The 18631-nt window shown below is 61.4% G+C and overlaps 1 protein-coding gene across 1 annotated transcript in view; it reads left to right on the forward strand.

The window, feature by feature from the left end:
• The window catches only part of ADAMTS13 (ADAM metallopeptidase with thrombospondin type 1 motif 13), a 31908-nt gene extending 13288 nt beyond the window's left edge, over nucleotides 1-18620 (forward strand). Inside the window, 19 exon segments of the mRNA XM_042964925.1 lie at nucleotides 779-905; nucleotides 1303-1451; nucleotides 1797-1917; nucleotides 2630-2710; nucleotides 3867-4048; nucleotides 5751-5886; nucleotides 5997-6126; nucleotides 7317-7520; nucleotides 7721-7904; nucleotides 8512-8632; nucleotides 10060-10189; nucleotides 10299-10478; nucleotides 11156-11338; nucleotides 14001-14205; nucleotides 14839-15130; nucleotides 15655-15801; nucleotides 16138-16314; nucleotides 17315-17490; nucleotides 18137-18620. Coding sequence (XP_042820859.1) covers nucleotides 779-905; nucleotides 1303-1451; nucleotides 1797-1917; nucleotides 2630-2710; nucleotides 3867-4048; nucleotides 5751-5886; nucleotides 5997-6126; nucleotides 7317-7520; nucleotides 7721-7904; nucleotides 8512-8632; nucleotides 10060-10189; nucleotides 10299-10478; nucleotides 11156-11338; nucleotides 14001-14205; nucleotides 14839-15130; nucleotides 15655-15801; nucleotides 16138-16314; nucleotides 17315-17490; nucleotides 18137-18322 — 3111 coding nt within the window. The 3' untranslated portion in view covers nucleotides 18323-18620.
• The last annotated feature ends 11 nt before the right edge of the window (nucleotides 18621-18631 follow it).

Genomic DNA, 18631 nt, shown 5'->3' on the forward strand with positions numbered 1-18631 from the left:
TTTCTTTTGCCTTTCTTTCTTTTGCCTTTCTTTCTTTCTTTTTTCTTTCTTTTCTTTCTTTTGCCTTTCTTTCTTTTGCCTTTCTTTCTTTCTTTCTTTCTTTCCTTCTTTCTTTCTTTTTCTACTTTTAGAGAGAGAGCAGAGAGTGAGCCGGGGAGGGGCAGAGAGAGAGGGAGAGAGAGAGACTCCCAAGCAGGCTCCACACTGTCAGGGTTGAGGGCTCAAACTCACAAACCACAAGATCATGACCTGAACCGAAATCCAGAATCAGACGCTCGACTGACTGAGCCACCCGGGCGCCCCTATTGCCGGTGTTCTTTGATCATGGCCGGTACCCTGGGTGCGAAGCGCTCGGATGGCTCCTTTGACGTTGTGTCAAGATGTGCACGTGGCGAGGCCTTCCCTCCCACTTTCCCCAGGCGGTCATGGGCCTCCCCAGACCTGGAGGGCAGAGTCCTCACCTGGAGCACGGACTCAGGGAGGGGAGCAGACGAGCAGTGCTCTTTCTTTCTTTGTTGCTGGCTGCTGGGCCCTGCCCTGTGTCCTTGCAGATTCTCCGGGATTCTCTCCTCAGCAGAGAAAGGCTCTTGGCTCCCCTGCTTTCTAGAGCGGAGAACCACAGCGCAGCCAGGAGCGGGCTCAAAGCCACACCGTGGCCCTCGTGCCGCGGGGTGCCTTGCTGTCCCCGGTGGCAGAGGCTCCTGTCCTAGATCCCCCGTCCCCAGGCCCCCCATCCCAGGGCCCCTCCTGTGCCTGTTCTCTGCCTCCTCCCGGCCAGGCCTGTGAGAAGACCCAGCTAGACTTCATGTCTGAGCAGTGCTCCCGGACGGACAGGAAACCGCTGCACCTGTCCCCAGGCCACGCCTCCTTCTACCGCTGGGGCTCCGCTGAGCAGTACAGTCAAGGTGGGCGGCCCCCATCTCCCTGATGCTGTTGAGAGCAGGGTTCGGACTCAGGCTCTGTATCGCGTCCTGGCTCAGCCCCCTTGCTAAGGGGCCTGAGTCTCGGTGTTCCCATCTGTAAAATGGAAATAAGAGTAGGGTCTCCCCGCTCGGGTGTTGGAAGGATTCAGTGAGACACCGGGAAGCACCAAGGGGGCTCCTCGGCTCGATTCGGTAGCAAGCGTTACGTCGTGATCGTGATCGCTGCCTCAGGAGGCGGGGCCCTGGCCCCAAACCCGGAGGATGAAGTGAGGTGGCCCTGACAAGGGCAGGCCCACCTGGGCTGTGCTCTGCAGGGTCACCGCCTTCCCAGCTCCCGCTCACCCTCGCGTCAGGGTTCTCTGTCTCTCCACCTTCCCAGGGGACGCTCTGTGCAGACACATGTGCCGAGCCGTCGGCGAGACCTTCATTGTGAGGCGTGGGGACGGTTTCCTGGATGGGACCCGGTGTGTGCCAAGTGGTCGGCGGGAGGACGGGACCCTGAGCCTGTGCGTGTCGGGCAGCTGCAGGGTACGCGTGTGCGGGCAGCGGAGGTACCCTCCCACCCGCTGTGGCCCTGCGGCCAGTCACGTCGGAAGCCAGATGCTAAGGGGCTCGGAGAGGGCCCGGTCTGCGGGCGCGGTCCTTGTGAAGCTGCTGCGGAGTCCGCATGGGGTGATGCTAGGGCACTGAACTGACCTTGGAGTCAGCAGGGGGTCGAGAGCTCCTCTGTGACCTTGGGGGAGTCACTTATGCCTGCTTCCTGCATGGAGGTCAGATGCTGCAAAACGCCTCGAGTTTGTCGTGTGAATCCCAGGGCCTCAGAGCAGTGGGGTCGGTGGGGACAGGCGTCACCTGTCACTGCTCTTTGCACAGACATTCGGCTGTGACGGCAGGATGGACTCCCAGCAGGTGCGAGACGCGTGCCAGGTGTGTGGAGGGGACAACAGCACGTGCAGCCCCCGCAACGGCTCTTTCACGGCCGGAAGGGCCAGAGGTAGGGGCTTCCCTCGGGGTGGATGGCCGGGCCCCCGCCAGCCTCCAAGAGACACCTGCAGCTCAGAGCCTTGGCAGTGAGCCCCGGACCCTCCTCGTGGGCCTCGGCCTCTGCCCTCCACCTCGCCAGCCTCCCCACCCAGCTCGGAGTCTGATGAGGCCGCCGCCGCCGCCGGGGGCAGTGGAGTTTTGGGAATGACTGCTCACGGTAGCTGTGATGCAGATAAAACCCGGATACTGGGCGGTCTGTGGGAGGCCGGCCTGGCCCTTCCTACCCAAGAATCCCATCAGAAGGGATGTTATACTTGGGAACCCCTTGGCTGTGATCTGTTTATAAAGGAGGTCAAGTCATTTGCAAAGTGGGCGCTTAGAAGGTCAGCTGAGGAGTTGAGTCCCACCTCCCTGTGGTGGGTCACACGCTGAGGCCAGAACCTTGGATTCAGTCCCTCCTCCTGGCCGGGGCAGCACCCTGGAGGGTGGCCGCCCAGCCTGGCTTTGATTGGACCCTGGTGACACGGGGCTCTCTACAGCCCAAGGGGTGACAGGGGGCTCTCTACTGTCCGAGGGGTGACAGGGGGCCCCCTACTGCCCGAGGCAGCCCCATTGTATTGGTAGCTTTCGGGGCTGAGGCTCTTTTTCCTGTACACCTGAAATTTGCTCCCTTTGCGATGTAAGTGACCTGGGACCACCCACCCTCCCCTGCTTCCTTCTAGAGTATGTCACGTTCCTGACGGTTACCCGCAACCTGACCAGCATATACGTCGCCAACCGGAGACCTCTCTTCACACACTTGGGTGAGCTGGGCAGAGGGCACTCACCCAGAGTTAGCCAGACTGCGCACGGCGAGGCACAGACCCCAAGATGCCCTCACTTCGGATGCCAGCTACAAGTTCAGGGGGTTCCCTGACCACTGCCAGGGTGGATCTGTCACTAGAAGGATCCCCAGAAGTTGGAGAGCTTTTATACCCGCGGTTATGGCTTAGACAATAAAGCCAGAGCAAAAGACGCCTAGGGCAGAACCCGGGAGGGTCCCGTGTCCAGCACCGAAGCGTGACAACATGCACCGAGTAGTGCCAACCCAGGGAGCTCACCGGGGTTCAGCGTCCAGTTTGAATTAGGGCTTCATCATGTAGACGGGAGGCCTGACCGGCGGACCGGTTCCTCACGCGGATGGTCTCCATCTCTGGGCTCGCTGAGGCGGTTGACTCAGAGCTGCTGTCTAAATCGCGTCTTTGGTCTTGGCGGCTTGGCCAGCCCCCACCTTAAACAAAGATACAGCTGTCAGGTGTGACGCAAGTTTCTGCCTGGAAGCCCAGGGCAAAGGCCACGTCTGTCTTTGGACCAGTTGCATTACTACCCGATGCCACGGTGGTTCTTGATTTCGAGGGCGCCTACACCCGTCCTTGGAATCCGGAGTGGGGGCGCTTGGGGGTCCTTGGGGCCCTGAAGCTGCCTGGAGAGCTCCACGTGAGCGCGCCTGGTGAGACGGCAGGTCCACAGTGCTCACCAGGTTCTGGGCAGAGGCGCAGAGCCACTGACACGGGGACGCTGTCAGCACAGAGCCTGACACAGGGCTCAAACTCACGAACCGTGAGATCACGACCCGAGCCGAAGCCAAGAGCTGGACACTCAACTAACGGAACCCCCCCCGCCCCGCCAGGTGCCCCGTGGGGACGCTCTCTGTGGTCAGATGCCTGTGCACACCTGGGAGGCTGTGCCTTGCTGGCTGCAGAGACCGCCTGACCCACCAAGGCGCCAGGCAGATGGGCTCCCCAGGGAGGGCTGGGACCCTGGGGGGGAGGCTACAGATGTGGCAGCAGAGATCACGTCCCGTGGTTGCCACCACCCCATTCCTTAAACCGGGACCTCTTCCGTGAGGGCTGGTGGCCACCTGCCGCGGGGCTGGGGTGGGGTGGCGCTCGCCCTGCTGACAGCCTGGATCTCCCACAGCGGTGCGGATCGGAGGGCGCTACGTCGTGGCCGGGAGCTCTAGCATCTCTCCCAGCACCACCTACCCCTCCCTCCTGGAGGACAGCCGTGTCGAGTACAGAGTGACCCTCACCGAGGACCGGTTGCCTCACCTGGAGGAGATCCGCATCCGGGGACCCACTCGGGAAGACGTGGAGATCCAGGTGACCAGGAGGGCCTGGGGGGGGGGGTCGGTGGGGCCTCCTCCTGGTACCGCTCAGCAGCCAGCCCACGGGGTCCCTGGCGTTCTGAGAGTGGGCGTGCAGGGGTCGGGGGCTTCCCCAGGAGAGGGCTGTGCTGCTGAGGTCAGAGATGAGCTGGCCGGGCCAAGCAGGGAGTGACGAACGCGTCTTGAGGAACAATGTGTGCCCAGGATGGGTAACTAGGAGGGATGAGGGAAGGGACACCCCCCCCCCACCCCAGGCAAGGAGGCGGGACAGATCTGCAGGGGTCTTGCTGGCCACGGGAAGAGTGGGGGCTTCCCCCCGGGGACTTGGGGGTTGGGGAGGGAGGGTGCAGAGGGGGCTCTATGCAGGGCCATCAGGTGCAGTGGGGATCAGGCCTGTGTCGGACCTGGCCCGAGGAGGGCATGGGGAGCGAGACCGTCGGTGATGCCCTGATTAGAGACCCACTGTGGGGGCATCCCTCCTGGAGCCGCGTCAGCCCAGGAGCCGGATGCAGGGTGACCCAGAGGTGAAGGGTCCAGGCCCTGGGACTCCGACGGACTGGAGTTTGAATCCCGGCTCTCCAAGAGCTTGGGCAAGGGCACGAACTTTCCTAAGCCTAAATTTCCCCACCCGTGAAATGGGGCCAGGCATGCCTACGTTACGAAGTTTTGTCAAGATTCATTTGTCAAAAACAAGGTGCATTAAGCGTGTGGCAGGGGGGCACGTCCTGAAAGGTGGCCGCTGCTAAAGGGCTTGCTGGCTTGGATCTTGAAGGTGCCAGAGGATGGGCACGCCCCACCCTAATCGAGGGAAAGTGAGACCCCCCGGGAGCCGTGGGACAGAGGGACGGGCACAGGGCCAGGCCTGCAAGCTGAATGTTCTCCCAAGCCACGCTGTCCTCCGCAGAGGCTGCTAGGTTCTCCCCCTGCCCTTGCCGCCTGTGTATGCCACCGCCCTGTGCCTCAGTGTTCTCCTGTAGAATGGGCAGCAGGCTGCCGTCCCGCCTCCCGGGGTTAGGGGACACACGCGCCCGGCAGCATGGGCAGCAGTCGCTGGCACCGAGTGGATGTGGGGTCTTTGTGCTGGGGACAGAGGCACACGGGAGCACGGGCTTCGGGCTCATCCTCCACGCACGAGCTCCTCTGCACGTGTCCCCACGTGTGCTTTGCCGAGGAAGGCGCCTGGAGGGGTGGATGCAAGTTAGCGTGTGTTGAAATAGCCCTGAGAACCCTCAGGGAGGGGTCCAAGGCTTGGCGGCCCTTGGCTTTGGTCTGGCAGCCCCACCTCTGCCCCCACCGCGGGGGGAGACAGCCGGGGGCTCCCCCAGAGTGCAAGCCAGGCTGGAAGGAGCCTCCTGGTAAGCCGTTCACTCCTTCCCTGCCTCCTCGTACAGCCCGGTTCGGCCCCCAGCTCCAACCCCCCCGGGAACACTGTTCCAGATGTGGCCGCCTGGCAGCTGTGTCTGCACCCTTTACTCTGTGGGTAAAAATACAGATTCCTGGGCCACTCAGAGAGAGAGAGAGAGAGAGAGAGAGAGAGAGAGAGAGAGAGAGAGAGCGCGCCGCTGAGGCAGGACCCGCCAGGCGGGTTTTAACAAACAACACGGTGCCGGTGCTGAGTGGCCAAATGAGGCATCGTGGGGACAGGTGTTAGAACCTCGCGGGGGGGGGCCAGCCCGGCCCCTGTCTGTCTCACGCAGGTTTACAGGCGCTATGGGGAGGAGTATGGTGACCTTGCGCGCCCAGACATCACCTTCACCTACTTCCAGCCGAAGCAGCCACAGGCCTGGGCGTGGGCCGCCGTGCGGGGATCCTGCTCCGTGAGCTGTGGGGCAGGTGAGGCCCAGGGTGGGGCTGGCCTGGAGCACCATCCGCCCCCTGCGGCGAGGTGGCTCAGCCGCTCAGCCTCCCCCTTCTTCCCCCACCCCCCCACCCCCCGACCCCAGGGCTGCGCTGGGTGACCTACAGCTGTCTGGACCGGGCCGGGAACGAGTGGGCGGAGGCTGCCCGGTGCGAAGGGAGCCAGCGGCCGGCAGCGTGGCCGGAGTCCTGCGCCCCCGGGCCCTGCCCCCCAGAGTGAGTGCTCTCTGCGCCCGGCAGTGGCCCCTGGGCTCTTGCTGGCCGCGGGGTCCACGTAGCTTGGGCTCGGTGAGGCCGCTTCCAGGCGTGTTCTCGTGCCATCCCTGACACTGCCCTGGGAGGTGGGTTGTGTCAGTGCCCCTGTCCTGCAGGCGAGGACACCGAGATTTGGGCCCAGGCGGGTGCCAGGGTCAGCCTAGTGTGACCCATTCCCGCTGCACCTCGTCCAAGGGCAGCGTGCACCCGCTCTGAGCTCGCCACAGGGTGGAGGTGGTCGCCTCCCCGGGAGGGAGGAGGTGAGGTTCAGAGAGGTGACGGCGGAAAGCAGCTGGCACGCACCGTTGGCAGGAGCGTATCGCGAGGGACCAGGCTGTCCCTGTCGGGTGCCGGGCTGGCACTTTTACCCAGCTGTCCCGAGGCTCAGGTGGCTGGACAGGCCCGCCTTGTCTCCCACCGCCTCTCCTGGGCCGGTCCTCCGGGAGCCGGAGCCCCCGCGGCTCTGTTCCTCCCCGCCTCAGCTGGGCCACTGGAGACTTGGGCGCACGTGGGAGAGGGCGGTGCGTTTCGTGGAGGCCCAGGGCAGCCTCCCGAGGACGCTGCCCCCTGCCCGGTGCCGAGCCTTGGCCCTGCAGCCGGCAGTGCCGGAAACCCGCAACCCCCCCAGCCTGGCCCCGGCAGGTGAGCGCGGGGAGGCGGGGGAGGCGGGGGCACCGTCTGCCTGGCAGGGCTTGTCCCTGCACCGAGCCCTACCCTTCCAGAGTGCCCCGTCTTCCCCAGGACTCTGGCTGGGCCCCACCCTCCTGAGTGAGAGGCGGGGGCGGCCCGGAGTGGCCAGCTTCAGAATTGCCATCCAAGAGACCCTGGGCTGGCCATTTCCCTCTCTGAACCTCCGGGTCCCTGCTCATGGAGGGGCTGTGAGGACCAAGTGATGAAGCCACAGATGGAAAGCAATAAGGGTCACTTTGTCACTGCTATCATTGTCTGCACATGGCACCCCTTCCCCCCATCCCTTCAGCGTCCAAGCTGGCTTATTCTGATGTGCCATATGCTGGGTGGGTGACCAGGGCAAGTCCCTTCCCTCTCGGGGCCCCGGTTTTGTTGCTTGTCCGGCGGCGAGGGGGTTGGCCTAGGTCACTGGTGGCCCACGCGTGGCTTGGGCTCCTTTTTCCCTCTCCCATCCGTGGCAGTCGTAGGAACCACCCCCCTGTCCCACCGAGGCCCACGCCTGCCTCCGAATCCTCAACACGGCGCCGCGGGCCTGACGCCACCTGTCAGGGTTCGCACGCACATGGGACGCAGCGGCCATCCCCGATCTGGGTGACCCGATTCTGTCACAGCAGTGATATTATAACGTGGACGGAGGCCCGCTGTCCTCTCTGGAAGGCAGGAGGGTGAGGGCCGTGTCACCGCGGATGCCGGCAGCCGCTCGTCCCGCGCTGCAGGGAGAGGCCTCCGGGTTTTGCTCCGTGGTGCCTCTCTGAGCTCTCGGATCCTGGGGCGCAGGCTCGCTGCCTCCTGCTCCAGGGGCTGGGCTGTACCTGTGGCCCAACGGCAGGGACAGGGCCTGATGTGAGTCCCGCATCCTCCTCAGGCGCCAGGAGTCGGACGCGTGCTCATCAGCCTGTGAGGCCCACCTGGCTTCGCACAACGGGACGTGTGTGCACGGGGCAGGTGGCCCGGACGTGCTGGCCACAGCCGGGCCCTGCTCCACAGACGAGAAGCTGCCCGCCCTCGAGCCGTGTGTGGCCACGGCATGTCCTCCGGCACAGGGCCACGTGAGTGCCCTGGGCTATTGGGTGCTTCTCTGGCCAGAGAACGGGGAGCGCTGGTTACCATCCGCCTCCTGGCCAGAGCACAGAGGTTGTCCCTCCGCAGTCCTGCTGTGCGCAGGATCCCCCCGCCCCGGTCAGAGGGAAAACTTAGGGGAAAGGCTCGGGACCTACCGGAAAGCCCCGCTGCGGCCGGCAAGCCAGGCTGAAGCCCAGACCCTGTTAGAATGCTGCCAGTTCCCTGCAGCTCAGACACTCCTGCCTGCGTCCTGGGGCCCTGGCTGACGGGCGTTGCTTTCAGACAAGACAAGCCTGTCCCCTCCAGACTGGTGGGGGCTGCGGGGTCAAGGGCGCCTGCAAATCTGGCTCCCGAGCCCCAGCCTCAGCCCTGCCCTATGGTGATACAGAGGCCAAGGTGGGTGTGGGCTGAGGGCTTCCTCTGGCAGCCAGAAGTACATCTCCCCAGAAAGGAGCGGCAGGGAGGGGCAGCCTTTGGGGGTGCTGCTGACCGCTTCTGCTCGCTCCTGAAGAGATTGGCACGGCTGGAGGCCAGGTGCCCAGGGATCGAGAGGGTGAAACCCAGACCCAGCAGCTCGTTCCCTGTTCCCTGCAGACAGACCCCCGGTCTCTAGAGGAGGAGGCCACATCCCCACCGGCCCCTGCCAGGCCGGGGGCCCGTGCCGCACACGTGTGGACCCCCCTGGCAGGGCCGTGCTCTGTCTCCTGCAGTCGAGGTAAGGCCCCCAGGGCTCATTAGCTAACTCTTACCTGTCTACATTTTGTGTAGTTATTTTTTTTTAATGTTTATTTATTTTTGAGAGAGAGAGAGAGAGACAGAGCCAGAGCGTGAACGGCAGAGGGGCAGAGAGAGAGGGAGACACAGAATCTGAAACAGGCTCCAGGCTCTGAGCAGTCAGCACAGAGCCCGACATGGTGCTCGAACTCACGAGCTGTGAGATCATGACCTGAGCCGAAGTCGGACGCTTCACCGACCGAGCCCCCCAGGCGCCCCGCATCTTACCTAGTTCTAGAAGCATTTGGGTGGGCTTACAGAGAATCCAGACTACACGAGAACGTAACATAATACACAAGGGGACCGGGGCAAAGTGCAGACAGTCATGTAAATGTGTTCATTGATTGCCTGAAAGATAAGAAAAGATGATAAAACCCAGCAACACTGGCACCCAAATGTATTTCTTAAGGTGTGGAAAAGCAGTGAGAGGAGGGCCCCAAACTTAGCTCTGAGCTTCCTGGCAGCCAAACCAGAAGAAAATTCCAAGATATGCCGCGTTCTTAAACCAAAACGCTAACCACTTGCTTCGTGAAACTTCAGCACGTGTACAACCAAGACCAGAGATTTCTTTTGAGGATGCTCCTAAAGGAGAGATTCAAGGAAACCAGCCCCGATAACATCGTCATCAGAAACGCATTAAGAGATTCTCATATAGCTATTCTGGACCTACTATGTGCCAGGCACTTTGTATCTGTGCTTTAAAAATCTTGGGACGCCTGGGTGGCTCGGTCGGTGAAGCGTCCGACTTCGGCTCGGGTCACGATCTCGCGGTCCGTGGGTTCGAGCCCCGCGTCGGGCTCTGTGCTGACGACTCGGAGCCTGGAGCCTGTTTCCGATTCTGTGTCTCCCTCTCTCTGACCCTCCCCCGTTCATGCTCTGTCTCTGTCTGTCTTAAAAATAAATAAACGTTAAAAAAAAAAAGTCTTTAGAGGTGCCTGGCTGGCACAGTCAGTTAAGCGTCCTACTTCGGCTCAGGGGATGATCTCCCAGTTCGTGAGTTCGAGCCCCGCGTCGGGCTCTGACAGCTCAGAGCCTGGAGCCTGCTTCGGATTCTGTGTCTCCCTCTCTCTCTGCCCCTCCCCCGCTTGCACTCTGTCGTCTCTCTCTCTCTCTCTCTCTCCTTCAAAAAGAAACATTAACAAAAATTTTTAAGTCTTTATAAATATCCCTGCACGTTAGGCAGATGAACAACCCGAGGCTCAGAGAGGTTAAGTCACTCGAACACGTGACTTGGCCAGCTGGTAAGTGGCAGAGGCAGGGCTGGAGCCCACGTAGGCCTTATCTGCTAGAGTCTCCAGAGACCTGGGTACCTGTAGTTCTGGCTGAATCCTCCTCTTGGGGCTCGGGGCCTCTGCTCCCTCCCTGCAGGCCTGAAGGAGCTGCATTTCGTGTGCATGGACTCTGTCCTGGGGACCCCTGTCCAGGAAGAGCTATGTGACCTAGGAAGCAAGCCTGGGAGCCGGCGGGAGGTCTGCCAGGCTGCCCCGTGCCCGGCTTGGTGAGTGGGGGTGGAGACCATGCTGGGGGCGGCAGCCTGGGTCCCCCGGGGAGGAAGGAGTCTTACCCTGGTGTGTAGCCTCCTAGGGAACGCTGGCCTGTTACTGCAGGTGGGAGACCCGAGCCCTGGCGCCGTGCCCAGTGACCTGCGGAGGGGGGCGGGTGCCACTGGCTGTCCGCTGCGTGAGGCTGGACCGCGGCCGCCCCATCCCCCTGCCTCACTCGAAGTGCTGGCCGCTGCCCAGGCCCCGCCCCGTCCGGGACTGCAGTCCGGAGCCCTGCCCTGCCAGGTGGGCCCCTTCCCAAGGAGACGGGTGGTCCTAGGCGTCGCCTTCCAGGAAGCCCCTGACCCTCCGTGCCCTCGCCTGCGGGAGCAGGTCACACTGGTGCCCGGGAAGGCTGTGGGGTGGGGGGGGACGTTTAGAGCGTGTGAGCGTTGTCTCACGGGGTCTGGGATGCCGTGGGCCCATGTGGCTGACGGTTCGTTTATCGCTTGCTCTTTCCTGAGCACCTGCCACGCCCAGGTGCTGTTCTGGCAGCAGGGACCCAGCAGGGAGCCGGACAGACAAGCATCCCTGCCCTCCCGGAGCGGGCGCCGGCGGGGGGGGGGGGGGGGGGGAGATGGGAGACAGAGTCGGATGGGGGGATGTGGCAAACGTGGGGGGAAGGAAGATTAGGAGTGCCGGCCGGGCGCGGTGGGGGGCTGGGGTTCCTACTAGAGACAGATATCCTTGCAGGCTCCCTTGGGTCCCCTGCCTCTCCCCCAACTTCCCTTCGAACACGTCGGTTTGCCTTTAGCTTTGCGTTGTGCAGAATGGGCTCTCCCGCGTGTTTTCTGTCCACTGGGCCCGGCCTCTCGGTGGGGATGTGAAGGTGACCCTCGGAGAAAGGCCCTGGCCAGGCCCTTCCCGGTCTGGGGAAATGGGACCTGCTTCTCTGGGCGCCGCCTGACTCCGGTTTGCCCCAGGTGGCAGTACAAGCTGGCAGCCTGCAGCGTGAGCTGTGGAGGAGGGGTCGCACGGAGGATCCTGTATTGCGCACGGGCCCACGGGGGGCCCGAGGGCGAGGAGATCCTGCCGGACAGCCAGTGCCTGGGGCTGCCTCGCCCAGAGCAGCAGGAGCCGTGCGGCCCGGAGCCCTGCCCACCCAGGTCAGCAGCCCCCAGGTGTGCAGCAAGCAGCCCGAGGTCCTGGAGTGTGTGGACGCCCGGCCGGTCGCGGTGGGGCTTAAAGGGTGGCTCTGGCGGGAGACGGTGCTCGGGCAGCGGGACCACCTGGCAGGCTGCGCTAGGTGTCCGAGGTGACGTTCCAACAGAACGCGGGTGGCCTGCCCGTGGGGTGCGCGGGTGTGGGGAGGGCTGGGGGGCTTCAGCGGGAGGGGGCAGCATTGACGCGGGGTCCGCGGCTGGTCCCTGCCGGGCACAGGACAGAGTAGCTGCAGCCAACGAGGTCCAGGGGTGGGGTGGGAGCCTGACGGGGAAGAGCAGACAGTCACCTTGTCGGCCCTGCTTCCACGGCTGCTCCTTTGTAGCTCTGCGTTTTTGTTTTTTTTTTTTTTTAACGCTTATTTATTTTTGAGAGAGAGACGGAGTGAGAGAGAGAGACAGAGTGTGAGCGGGGGAGGGGCAGAGAGCAAGGGAGACACAGAATCCAAAGCAGGCTCTGAGCTGTAGGCACAGAGCCCGACGCGGGGCTCGAACCCACAAACCACGAGATCGTGACCCGAGCCGAAGTCGGACGCCTCGCCGACTGAGCCACCCAGGCGCCCTGGGAGCTTCGCGTTTTTACCACCGAACTGCTTTTCTGAACCCAAACAAGGAAACAGACACCCGTGTCCCGCCAGCAGCCTTAATAGACGCACTGTATTGCCATGTTTCCTTCCTGTCGGTCTCCTTGGCCTCAGAGAAATACACCGTTACGGATAAGAATTCGTTCCAATTGAAACGCTTAGCTCACCCGTCATCTATCTGGGGTCTGTCGCAAAGTCGGGAGCACACTGTATTTCTCCACGTCAGTCACTGAATTTCCCCCGACGGCTCCTTTATCATGTCCTAGATCCTTGTGTACGTTGGGATCTGTGTCAGGGCTTTCTGTCGGCTTCTGTTGTTTGTAATTCCCCCACCCGTCCCCGTGTCAGAGTGTTTTAAATACCGTGGCTTTATGGTCCACTTACCACCCACAGCGGTGTCTCTTGGCTTGTGCTGAAGTCCCTTGGCCGCGCAGCCCAGTCATTCGCATGGGAATTTATCTGGGATTTATACGGCAGTTCCACACACCCCTGAGCTCTGGCTACTCCCCCGATGGCGCCTGCCTCAGGGCTTCTGTGGCTACCTTCCCGCTGCCAGAATGGGTCTTCTCTGGATAGCCTTTCGTCCGGGCTCTGCTCAAAGCACTGCAGCAGAGAGGTGGGGAGTCCTCCCTGAGCACCACTCCAGAATGGCACACTCAGCCCGCCCACCGCGTGACTCTTGGCTCTGCCCTCTTCTTCATAGCTTGTGCTACGCCCTGGCGTTTATTTCGCTGTTGATTTCGCTGTTGATTTCTCTGTCTGCAGAGCTTAGCGGTTTCCCAACCGGGGGGCGATTTCGCCTCCCAATGTGGCATTGTCTAGACACATTTTTTCCTTTAAGTTTTTCTTTATTTATTTTGACAGAGAGAGCACAGCAGGGGAGGGGCAGAGAGACAGAGGGAGAGAGAGAATGCTAAGGGGCTCAAACTCATGAGCCGTGAAAACACGACCTGAGCGGGAAGCAAGAGTCGGACGCTTAACCAACTGAGCCATCCAGGAGCCCAGCCTTGGTTCTCTTTTCTTTTTCTTTTTCTTTTTCTTTTCTTTTCTTTTCTTTTCTTTTCTTTTCTTTTCTTTTCTTTTCTTTTCTTTTCTTTTCTTTTCTCTTCTCTTTTCTTTTTTCTTTCCTTTCCTTTCCTTTCCTTTCCTTTCCTTTCCTTTCCTTTCCTTTCCTTTCCTTTCCTTTCCTTCCAATCCTCAAGTTAGCTAACATGCAGTGTAGTCTTGGCTTCAGGAGTAGATTCCTGTGATTCACTTCTTACATATAACACCCAGTGCTCATCCCAGCAAATGCCCTACTCAATGCCCATCACCCATTTTCCCCACCCCCCGCATCTCCCATCCCCATCCACCCTCAGTTTGTTCTCTGTATTTAAGAGTCTCTTGTGGTTTGCCTCCTTCTCTGTTTTTATCTTACTTTTGCTTCCCTTCCCCGATGTTCATCTGTTAAGTTTCTCAAATTCCACAGATGAGCGAAGCCCTACGATATTTGTCTTTCTCTGACTTATTTCACTTGGCCTAATACCCTCCAGTTCCACCCACGTTGTTGCAAATGGCAAGATTCCATTCTTTTTCATCGGCAAGTGTATATAAATCACATCTTTATCCATTCACCCGTCGGTGGACATTCGGGCTCTTTCCATCCTTTGGCTATTGTCGATAGCGCTGCTATAAACATGGGGTGCCCGTGCCCCTTCGAATCAGATGTGCAGACACACGTTAAGTGCCGTGACTAGGGAAGGGGGGTTGCCACTGGCATCTGGCGAGTGGGTGGAGTGAACCTCCTGCACCGCATCCGACGGAACCGTTGGCCCCAGATGTCAGTGGTGCCAAGGCGGTGCTGAGGCTAATCACAAATCGACACGGGCAGGACTGACCGACGTTGGGATGTGTTCTCCCTTATCCAAGGGCGTCTCTTCACCCGTCCCTGTCACTTGCATAACTGAGGATCCGCGAGCCCTGGACGGGAAGGGCCCACCCTTCCTGGGCTCGGGGCTGCACCCTGGGGTCTTCTGTCCTCGCAGGTGGAAAATCGTGTCCCTTGGCCCATGCTCAGCCAGCTGTGGCCTTGGCACCGCCACGCGCTCCGTGGCCTGTGTGCAGTTCGATCGAGGCCAGGACGTCGAGGTGGACGGGGCAGCCTGTGTAGCTTTGGTACGGCCGCAGGCCAGCATCCCCTGCATCACCGCCGACTGCGCCTACCGGTGGCATGTCAGCACCTGGACACAGGTGAGCACGGCAGCTGGGGCGTGCGTCGGCCGAGGGTCCTCATACGCAGGGACCTGGGGGCTTGGGTTCATCGTGACCCCCTGAAAGGAAGGGGGAGACTGGGGCGGGAGGAAGTAGTCAGGGCATCTAGAGACAGAAGACACAGCGAGGCCTGGAGACCTGAGGGGCGGGTCTGGACCGAGGTCTGGAGACACCAGGACACGAAGGGGAAGGTGACTCAGGTCTCCGTTCTTGCCTTTCTGGTGCCGTCACCTCGCAAGGTAGTGGAAAGACAAAGGTAGATATGGTTAGGTCTCCTGCTGGAAGATCTCGCTCATGGTCGGGCGGGGGAGAGGAGGCAAAGCAGACAGCCACAGCCTGCGTTGGGCCCAAGGACTCTGGGCGTCGGGTCCTGGTGGAAACGAGAGCTCAGACGAGTGCAGTGCAGGGCAGGAGGGCAGGGGGGGTGCTGGTGCCGTGACCCGGCAAGGTAACCTCTCCGAGCCTCGGTCTCCTCACCTGTGGAATGGAGACGTGTGCTCGCCCCCCGGGCTGTGTACAAGTGAGATCGGATCATGCCTGGCCAGCGGTCACTGCTGTCCTCGACGCCCTCTGGCGAGGTCAGCCTCAGCTCCCTCTCTTGTCTCCTGGCAGTGCTCTGTCTCCTGCGGAGACGGCATCCAGCACCGGCACGACGCCTGCCTTGGACCCGGGTCCCAGGCACCGGTGCCAGCCCACTTCTGCCAGCACTTGCCCAAGCCAGCCACGGTGCGGGGCTGCTGGGCTGGGCCCTGCGCTGGGCAGGGGACCCCCAGCCCGGCGCCCCCCAAGGAAGCCACTGCTGGCGCTTCTCCGGAGCGGCCCCGGCCCCAGGCCCACCTCCTCTCCCCAGCTCCCCGGCTTCAGGGGCTTCTGCCTGGGCCCCAGGAAAGCCCGGCTGAGTCCAGTTATGTCCTTCAACTTTCTGTCTGGGCACTGGCTGGCTGCGGGAGGGGTGGGCAAAGCCGTCCCCAGCTGGGAGAGCTGGGACAGCCTCCTTGTGGGGACCTCCTGGGGTCATCCTTCGAAGCAGCACTTGGGTGCGGCGGGGGCTGAAGGCGTGGCCTTGGGAGGTGGGGCTCCAGGCTGGCCCTCTCCTTCCACTTTGCTTCTGCTGGCCGAGTGCAAGCTCGCTTTCCTTACCCTCAGCCTGAGGTTTCACGGGATCCGACCCAGGTCTGTGGGACTCAAGGCCACGTGCTGCTGCCCACACTGCCTCCCTCTCACTGGAGCATCCGGAAGCGGCTCTGTGCCCTGCCTGCACCCATGCAGCCCCTCCCCTGACCTAAGAATGCTTTTCCAGCTGGGCCCAGGAGGCTGTCAGCCACCCTACCTCTCAGTCTCCTACCCAGCGTGGAAAACCCCGGGCCTCCCTTCGGGGAACGCCCCGCCCTGAAGCTCCGTTCTCCTGTGCTCCTGCCTCCTTTCCAGGCGTCTGTGGCCGGCAGCACCTTGAGCCCACAGGAACCATTGACATGCGAGGCCCAGGGCAGGCTGACTGTGTAGTGGCCATCGGGCGGCCCCTGGGTGAGGTGGTGACCGTTCAAGTCCTCGAGAGTTCCCTCAACTGCAGCACTGGTACGTCTGGGGCCGCACGCACCACCGGTCTTGGTGTGGGGCCTCGGGCACTGGTGAGCGGGACTCCAGCCTGCCCCGTTCCCAGCAGGATGCACCAAGTGCATTCTCCACCGCCCCCCCCCCCCCCCCAATAATCATCATGGCCATCTCGAGCCTGTCGTGCGATTGTCCCCGTTCTGCAGATGAGGAAACCGAGGCTGTGTCCGATGACTTAGAGCCACAAAGGCAGGAAGTGGGAGGATTGGGACCCGACCACAGCTCAGTCTACCCCAGGGCCGTCGTGCTGCCCGCCCAGAGCAGGGGGTGCTGGACCCTCACCACTCCGCCACTTCCTAGGGGACATGTTGCTGCTTTGGGGCAGGCTCACGTGGAGGAAGATGTGCGGGAAACTGTCGGACATGACTTTCAGCTCCAAAGCCAACACGCTCCTGGTGAGGCAGCGCCGTGAGCGGCCGGAAGGCGGAGTTGTGCTGCGGTACCGGAGCCAGCCTGCCCCGGGAGCCTCCCACAGAGGTATGGGGGGCGGGGGTTGGGGGGAGCAGAGCCTCCCCCACGTCCCTGCGGGTGCCACCTACCGGCGGCTGACTGTCATGGAGGAGGACGCCACCAGCTCCCTGTGCCAGGACGAGGTCCTGGTGTGTGTGCTGTGTGCCTCCCTCGCTAGGCCCCTGCAGCCACATGGGTGGCTGCCCTGGCACTCATGTCCCTCAAGACCCTTCAAGGTCCTCTGTGAGCAGCTTTCCCCCAGCCCTGTTCCGGTGCAGTGTCCTCTCTGCTCAGCCCCCACAGAGCTGGTGTGTGCGTGCATGCTTGCACGTGTGAGTGAGCGCGTGTGCACACACACACATACACACACACACACACACACACACCCCTCAGGTAGAGGATGGCATCCCATGGCCCCACTGGTGTCTTCCAGTAGCCCTCTTGGAGGTCTCAGGGGACTTTCCCTCTCCCAACAGCCCAAGCTGGCTGAAGGTGGCTTCCCTAGCCAGCTCCAGAGGTTTCTGGCCCCCCCAGGCTTCACTTCTACAGAGATTTGCCTGCCCCCCCCCCCCCCACCTCAGCAAGTAGCTTTTTGGTGCCTGAGCACAGGCATTGAGTGCTCAAGGGCGGGCCGCCCCTTCTCAGGCTCCTCTCTTCCTGGCCTCCCTCCCGCACGTGGGCTCTTGCCTCACCAGGGGCACAGGCAGGAGGCGCAGCCAGGCGGAGCTCCCGTGGGCTCCTAATGTCAATGGCCTTTGTGACAGTCACCTTCACTTTACAGAGGAGGGAACTGAAGCTCAGAGCATTTAACGCCTTCGCCTAGGGTCTCACAGCAGAAAGTGGTACAGGTGGGGTTCGGCGAGGGCTTCTGTGGCGGAGACCCGATCTTGACCACAACGCCATATTGCCCCCCTTCACTGCCCCCTGGCTGTGAGCCGCCCTGGCCTCTGGCATTAGTGGTCTTTCCCGGGGCTGCTAGGTCCTGAAGTGGCCCACACCCAGCCCATCCACCTGCTCTCCTCTGCAGAGTGTGATATGCAGCTCTTTGGACCCTGGGGTAAAATCGTGAGCCCCTCGATGAGTCCACGTGGGAGGAACCTGGGGGGCTGCCGCATCTTCATCAATGTGGCTCCACGGGCCCGCATTGCCATCCATGCCCTGGCCACCAGCGTGGGCACGGGCACTGATGCCAGCCACATCTTGGTAAGGCTACCAGGATGGGGACACGAATGGTAAGGCTACCAGGATGGGGACACGAATGGGCTGACTTTTGCTACGAGTCTAGACAGCCGTCCCTGGGGATGGGATGAGAACTGGGGGTGCTGTACCCACTTTGCCCCCAAACCTCAAAATCATTTGTGAAAGAATGAGAGAGAAGAGTTTCCTCCACTTACTCACCAACAGATGTTTACTGAGCGCCCCACAGGAGTGAAATAGACAAGACCTTTTCTGATGTAGACAGTTAACCCAGAACTCAAGCATAATTTTAGATCCTGATATAACTTTCCCAGAAGAGTGGATCAAACCCTCCTCCCATGAGGTCTGTGTGTTCCGGGAGAACTGCCCTCTGCAAAGTGTCAGCTCCCCTGCTGGAGGCAACCTGGCTTCTGGAATTAGACGGACCTGGGCTCAGAACCCATCTCTCACACGCTGGCTGTGTGTCCTTGGGGAAGTAATACAACTTCTCTGAACCTGTTTCCTGGGTAGAATAGTAGTGGCTTCCTGACAGGGCTGTTGTGTGAGGATTAAGTGTGTGGCCCTGAGTGTATGATCCCTTGTATATTAAAGGCACCATAAATGCTAGCTACCGTTTTTGGCCGGCCCTCTGGGGCTGCCCCTTTCCCCTCAGATCCGGGACAACCACAGCCTGAAGACGATGACATTCCGTGGGCAGCAGGCACTCTACTGGGAGTCCGAGGGAAGCCAGGCTGAGATGGAGTTTAGCCAGGGCTTCATGGAGGCGGGCGCTAGCCTGTGGGGCCTGTACTGGACCCTCGGATCTCGAGTGCAGGAACCTGGCTGGGCCGTACCCTAGCTTCCTCTCCAAGCACAAACCTCCAGCGCCCTGCGTGCACAGTAGGATGCCTCCTCCAGGTTCTGGAAAGGAAAGAAACGAACTTGACATTTATGAGCACCTGTTAGGTGCCTGGCAAGCCCCAGAGGGTTGACTCCGGTCTCTGAGTGCTTTCCAATTTGAATTCCGTCCAATCTTGAGTATCTCCTTTAGGGCCTCCTCCAACATGCAAAAGGCTAGGCGGCGGGAGGCAAGGTCTGGACTCTGTCTGGAAAGGCAGTCACCAGTCCCTCTGTACCAATAAACGGAATGTGCAGTCTGAGTAGCGTT

The sequence above is a fragment of the Panthera tigris genome, chromosome D4, assembly GCF_018350195.1.
Source record: "Panthera tigris isolate Pti1 chromosome D4, P.tigris_Pti1_mat1.1, whole genome shotgun sequence".
NCBI classification, from domain to species: domain Eukaryota; kingdom Metazoa; phylum Chordata; class Mammalia; order Carnivora; family Felidae; genus Panthera; species Panthera tigris.